General features: G+C 36.3%; 1 protein-coding gene across 1 annotated transcript; it reads right to left on the reverse strand.

Annotated features, from left to right (window-relative positions):
• Nucleotides 1-964: 964 nt before the first annotated feature.
• Nucleotides 965-2,417, reverse strand: LOC141493770 (olfactory receptor-like protein OLF3). The gene has a single exon (XM_074195106.1). It carries the CDS (start codon nt 2,282-2,284, stop codon nt 1,256-1,258), a length of 1,029 nt encoding a protein of 342 aa, XP_074051207.1. The 5' UTR covers nt 2,285-2,417; the 3' UTR covers nt 965-1,255.
• Between the last annotated feature and the right edge of the window lie 4,595 nt (nt 2,418-7,012).

Below are 7,012 nucleotides of genomic sequence, written 5' to 3' on the forward strand. Positions count from 1 at the left end.
CTGCTGCTGCTGAGCATGTTTGCCCATTCTTAATGTAGACCATGACATCAGGGAGGTGGTGTCAATACAAGCACATGATTTTCCAAGTTTTTTGGATCCAGAGACTAGATATGAATCAGGATGCCTGGAAACAGCTTGGAATGTGAGGCAATCAGAGTTAAGGGACTTGCACAAGGTCATACAATTAGTATGTGTTAAGTGTCTGAGGCCAGATTTGAACTCCTGTCCTCCTGAATCCAAGGTCAGCATTCTATCTACTGTTCCACTTAGCTGCCCATTAGTTAAGAATATGCTAACTGGAGAGAAAATATATGCCTTGGCATGGAGGGCAGAGAGGAAGATTTGCAATATTTTTATTATTCTCTTCAATTAAGAATATTTTACTTTGAAAAAATATCATTTGACTGGCTTAATTTTAAACAAATAAATTGGGCACAGCTGGGTGGCACAGTGGATAGAGCACCAGCCCTGGAGTCAGGAGGACCTGAGTTCAAATATAGCCTCAGACACTTAATAATTGCCTAGTTGTGTGACCTTGGGCAAGCCACTTAACCCCATTGGCTTAAATAAATAAAACATTTAAAAATAGATTGGTGGGAACTTATGGGCAATTGTTGTTAGTGGATGTTGATCAAAAATGTCAGAAACCTACTGTAACTGTGGGACTGACATGTAAGTGGAGTTCTAGATGTTCTCCATATCTAATGATTATGTCTAATTTCAGAACAGTTTTATTTGATTCTCACACTACATCCTCCCCTAAATTAAGTCAACCAAATACTTGCTTATTTGGCTACATAAATCCAATCAGTATGATTACAATGTAAAGGGTCCTATATAACTTGAGTAATAGAAGTTTCCTTCCAAGGTTATTTCATCATACTAACTCAGTTTCAATATGTATAACTTCTTAGTTACTTTCCAACATTAAAATACAGTTTTTTTTCTAAAAGAAATTGTTCAATTCAAGATATACATAAACATGGAATGATGATTTAAGATGATGTTCATAAATGTGCCTAAAGTAATACGACATTATTTTCAGATGTCATGGGATATGGAAAAATAAAAATAAAATTGACGTGAATTCTCTGCCTGTAATCTTGGCCAGTACCATCAGCATTGCTACCTTTCATATCTATATAAAAGCATCTAGTCAATGTTTTTCCATATCTCAAAAAAATACCAGTAATATAGGTATATAAGTAATTACATTTGAGTCTGGATATAACAGAGACCTGGTGGTGGATATGACTCATGAGGATGCCAGCTTTGACTTTAATTCAGAAAATTGCCCTAGTAATTTCTTCCAGGCCCCCTTTACCTCCTTATTTCTCAGACTATAAATCATAGGATTTAACATTGGTGTTAAAAGGGCATAGAACAGTGTGATCAGCTTCTCCTGAAGAACATTGGGGCTTGAATGAGGCTGAATGTAAATGAAGATTGCCATTCCATAGCACAATGCTACCACTGTCAGGTGAGAGGCACAAGTATGAAATGCTTTCTTCCTTCCTTCTGTCGACCGGATCTTCAGGATAGTGGTGATGATCTGAATATAGGACAGCAGAACAAGGCAGAATGGAGTCATAAGTAGGATAATGCTGGAGACAGTAATTGCCGCTTCATTGGAGGACGCATCCACACAGGCCAGCCTAACCAAGGCTAAAATTTCACATGCTATGTGGTCAATGACATTGTTTGTGCACATTGGCAACTGGAAGGTAAAAACTGTGTGCAGGATAGAGTTGAGGGAACCACCAACCCAAGAAGCAGCTGTCAACCTGGCACATAATCCTCCATGCATGATGGCTGAGTAACGCAGGGGGTCACACACTGCCACATAGCGGTCATAAGACATCACTGCTAGCAATACAAATTCAGTCCCACCCATAGCTAGGGAGAAAAATAACTGTGCTGCACAACTTACATATGGAACTGATTTCTGCTCTTGCAAGAAGTGGATCAGCAGCTGAGGGACAATGCTGGTAGCATAAGAGGCATCAATCAGGGAGAGATTGGTAAGGAAGAAGTACATGGGGGTGTGGAGGCGAGTGTCCAATCTGATTAGGAGGATTATAAGGAAGTTTCCCAATACAGTCAAAAGGTACATGGACAGAAACAGGACAAAGAGCAAGACCTGAGTACCCCAGTCACTAGAGAGCCCCAGGAGAATGAATTCATTTACCCACGACTGGTTATTTGTTTCCATTAAATTGGGAGGGTAATCTGCAGGGAGAGGAAAAAATAACAAGTACCATTCAGTTAGGGGGGAATAAAGCATGGGAAAGCTTTTAAAAGAGGTATATTTTTCCCATTTCTATTATTGTATAATTGGGTAGCTCTGTTGCTTTGGTCAGGGTACTACTGAGAATGAACGAAATGAGTCATCCATGAGGTAATAAGTCACTTGCTTTGAGAAATATTCAAGTGGAAGCAGATTACCATTTTAAGGGGTTATTGTCAATGAGACTGAACACTGAATGGGGATGTGATTAGATGATCTTTAAGGTCCCTTTCAATTCTAAGATTCTATGACCATAAGTTTGGTACCACTAAAGGCCAACTTTTTCTTATTACAATTGCCTTGGACTGACCTTCTACCGAGTACCTGATTACCTCCCTCAGTACACTGAAGGCCATCACTTTCCATTCTTTCTGTGATCTAACTTGATTAGTCATTTTCTCTCTGAATCATCTTCAATGAATTCCTCTTTACTGACTCTAATTCCTTTACCCTACAGATATACATAGGTTTCCACTATTGTAAAAATAACTTGCCCCATCTTCAAATCATCCTGTTTCTCTTTGCTTCTAGAAATGACAGTCTACAATCTTTCTTGATGCTTTCTCACCTTGTACCTTGGACAATTTGACTTCCAGTCAAACTTCTCCACTGTAATATCCTCTCCCTCCAGGCTAACTAACAGCATAAAGTCAAAAGAACAATGATTAAGAAGATCATGCAAGTTCAACAAGTTGTCTTTGAATACTTTTTTATGATTGTCTACTTGACCTTGCTCAAATTTCTTAACTACTCTGGACTGATTTTTCTCATTTGTAAAATGAAGTTGGAATCAATAAACTCTAATCATGCTTCCTTTTCAAAATGGGAGAGATGCTCAAATTTATTCCAGCTCTGTGTTTCTACTGATCCATTGATCGTTATTTAGTTCTTACTGTCCTTGACCTCTCAGTAACATTTCCACAGAGAACCATCATGTCCTTGGTATTTTCTCCTCTCATGATTTCCCTATCACTATCATTTCATATTTTTATCCTATCTTTCAGACTCTTTATTTGTTTAACTATTACTATTCCTCTATAATTTTAAATGGAAATGTTCCCCAAGTTATGGCCATAGCTTTAGTCTCTTCTCTCCATATATTTTCTCCTTTGTGATCTCATCCATTCTAGCTTATTTTCAATCTTCAAGTTTAATCTTTCCCCAGTAATCCTATTTTTATTTGTAAATATTTCCTGGAAATGTCTGCTAATCTGCCTCATTGACACCTCTTTTTCAATGTGACTAAAACTCTACTTATTTTTTTACTCAAAACATGACCTTATTCCTAACTTCTCTAATTCTCTTAATAACATTATCATCCTATCAGTCGTATGGACTTAATACCTCAGAATCATCACTGAGACTTCATTCTTTGTGTCTAAGTAAATGTCATTTTGTGTATTCTTCCTGTGTTACATACAGTTCATGCATTTTCTCTTCTTTTTATTTCCATGGCAACCACCCTCATCTCTTCATTTTTAGGCATCTTTATAGCCTCCCAAATGGTCTGGCTGCCTCCAGCCTCTTCCTCATCCAACCCATCCATCCCTCATGTCTTTGCATGAATAGTTTTACTCATTATTTTGTTTTTAAAAAATGTACCTCCCATTGACTTTTAAATAAATTACTAATACTGGTATTCAGAATTCCAATCTGAATTAAATCTACCCTATCTTATCCTAATTCCATCTATCCTACCCTTTCCTTTTTCTGTGTTTTGTTCACTCTGTCTCAACATGCCTGGGATATCCATCCCTTCCATTTCCATTTCTTGACATCCTTACCTTCCTTCAAGGTCCAATTGAAGTACCATCTTTTTTTTTCTTAAATTATCCTCTGAGTCCCTCAGCTAAAAGCAATCTCCCCCTGTAATTTCTTTCCCCCCCTTTTTTTTTGTTTTGTGAAGTTTTCTATAGAATTTTGTTGGAACATCTCTTTTTTCATAGTATCATAGTTACATATGTATAGGTCTTTTTTTCCAATTGGACTCCTAATACAAGAGAGGCAGGTCTTTGTCACACCTGTCTCTGGATCTTGAGTGCTTAAGCTGGTACCTTGGGTATTAGTGAATACTTTTGACAAATCTAGTTTTTAGGATCCTTTTCCATTTTCTGATGACAACAATAAAAATATAACATCTGACATTTACATAATTCTTTTAGGTTTGCAAAGTATTTTTGAAATCATTTAATCCTTACAACAACCCTTTGACATAGATACTATTATTTTAGTTATTTTATAGATGTGGAAACCCTGAGGCTAAGGGAAGTTATGTAATGTGCCAAGGATCATATAGACAATAATTATTTAAGGTAGAGTTATAACTATTGATTCAGAGCATAGTAATATTTCCATAGTCAACTGCCTCCTAGTGTAAATTTGATTTGAAGAATAGTCAACACCTTTACTATATCTCAGGCAATAATTTTTTTAAAAAAAGATTTCAAGCATAGTTTAAGATAATACTGTAATACAGATTAAGATAATAATGTAAATCCAAATCCCATTTTACCTTGATTTTTTTCTAGACATTTTCTTTATCTTCCTCATTCTCTTGTCTAAAGTATACTGAACTACCCAGACCTAAAAGAAGTAACTCCTCTTGTAGAGACATTTCAATTATGTCTGACTCTCTGTGGACACATTTTGGAGGTTTTCTTGGCAGAAGCTTTGGAGTGGTTTACTATTTCCTTCTCCAGTTCATTTTACAAATGAGAAACTGAGGCAGAGTTAAATTATTTGATCAGGGTCACCCAACTTATAAGTGTCTGAGGCCAGATCTGAACTTGAAATCTCTTGACTCCAGGATCAGTGTTTTATCCACTATGCCACCTTAGCTGTCCAGCTCCTATTATAGAAGACTTACATGTTAAAAAGAGACTTTTTCAGAGTCTTAAGACATTAAGCACTTGTCAGAATGGGGACCCCACCCCTTCTCTCTCCTCCCCTAAGCAAGTTACAGAGTTCTGCAAAAACATCTCTTGGAACTATATGAAGATATCACTTTATCCAATCCTGCATGTTGGTTCATAATTGTCTCTGAGTGCCATGAGGGCAGAGACTTTCTTGTCTAAGTTGTATACTTCTCCCACAGTTGAATAGAGTGTTCTGTACAAATACAGAACTTATCACAGACAGTGCTGAAAGGGGCCATAAACATCATGTAGTCCAATCCTTTAACAATAGTATTCATATAACATGTATTAAGTTTCAGGCACAGTGTTATGCACGTTACAATTATTTTCTCATCTGATCCTTGCAACCATCCTTGTGAGTAGGTGCTACTATTATCTACATTTTACACATAGGAAAACTGAGATAAATGAAGTTAAGTGACTTGCTCAGTGTAACATAGCTAGTAAGTATCTGAGACTAAGTTCTTCCTGACAGTAGACCTGTCTCTCTATTTAATTCACCACCTAGCAGCCTCTAATACTTTCATTTTATAGATTAGGAATAGAGACCAAGAAATGTAAAATCACACAGATACTAAGTATGTAAGATGGGATTTTACATGTTTCTCCATTATGCTTAATAAATTCCCAAAGTCTGTTAGAAGGTATTAGTCCTGAAATCAAAAGGACCTGAGTTCAAATCCTACCTCAGAAACTTACTAGTTGTGTGACCTTGGGCAAATTACTTAACTCTGATTACCTTGCATTCAAGGCAATCTCCAAGTCATCCTGATTCATATCTGGCCACTAGACCCAGATGATTTCCAGAGATAGTGAAGCTGGCGACTCAGCACTCTCTCACTCAAATCCAATTCACATGCATGTAATGGCATCTGATATCATTACCTTCTTTGAAAGTGAAGGACAAAACAACAAAAACAATAAATGCTTGCTGAATGAAATTGCTGTTGAATTGAATGGAATAATTGGGGGGGGGGGAGAAGGAGGACTCCTTAACTATAGGATAGAAAAATTAGATTGTATATAGTTAATATGGCTTTGGTTTTTCTTTTAAATAATCAGATAAGAATTTTCAGGGGAAAATTCTATAGTAGTTGGCAAAGAAGAATTGGAAACTTTCACAAAGAAGATTTTAACATGGAAGAATGACTGACAGTGAAAATAAGACCTTCCAGCAAAATGTCATGTTATATGTAAGATTATCTTCTAGGAAATTTCCATTGTGGAAATTCCTTCTTCCTTACCTGAGGTTCATAGACGTTAAACAACTTACCCAGGGTCACATTGCTAATAAGTTTCTTGGATGGTATTTATACACAGGCATTCTTACATCTAAACTCAATCTTGATTAGAACAAATCATGAATTTCATGAAATAGTCACTTATATTTGAAATTACACTATTTAAAGTTACAATTAGGTAAAATATGACTATTGGGTTCAGTCCAGCAAAATATGCAGTGCCAATTGGAATAGTATAACCACTTCACTGGATTTGTTATTTGCCCTAATTAGGCCATGGTTGTATTTCTAGCTTTACTTTTCTTCTATAACAGAAAATCTATTCCCTGTGTCATCTATCATTTAACATGCTAAAAATAAATCCCCTGAGAAAAGAAATGAGAATAAGATATAGTTTACTTGTTAACTGTTAAAAGGACAACCTGAAGGATAGCTATAAAGAGGGCAAGCAAAGAATTATATACAAGTGTTCAGGAGCTATAGTTACAATAAAATAAATAGCATTTTATGTCTGTCTTTGTTCTCTGTATGCCTCAATCTGTAATACTTCATTTCCATAAAAGCATGAA

Source organism: Macrotis lagotis, chromosome 7 (genome assembly GCF_037893015.1).
Source record: "Macrotis lagotis isolate mMagLag1 chromosome 7, bilby.v1.9.chrom.fasta, whole genome shotgun sequence".
Lineage (NCBI taxonomy): Eukaryota > Metazoa > Chordata > Mammalia > Peramelemorphia > Peramelidae > Macrotis > Macrotis lagotis.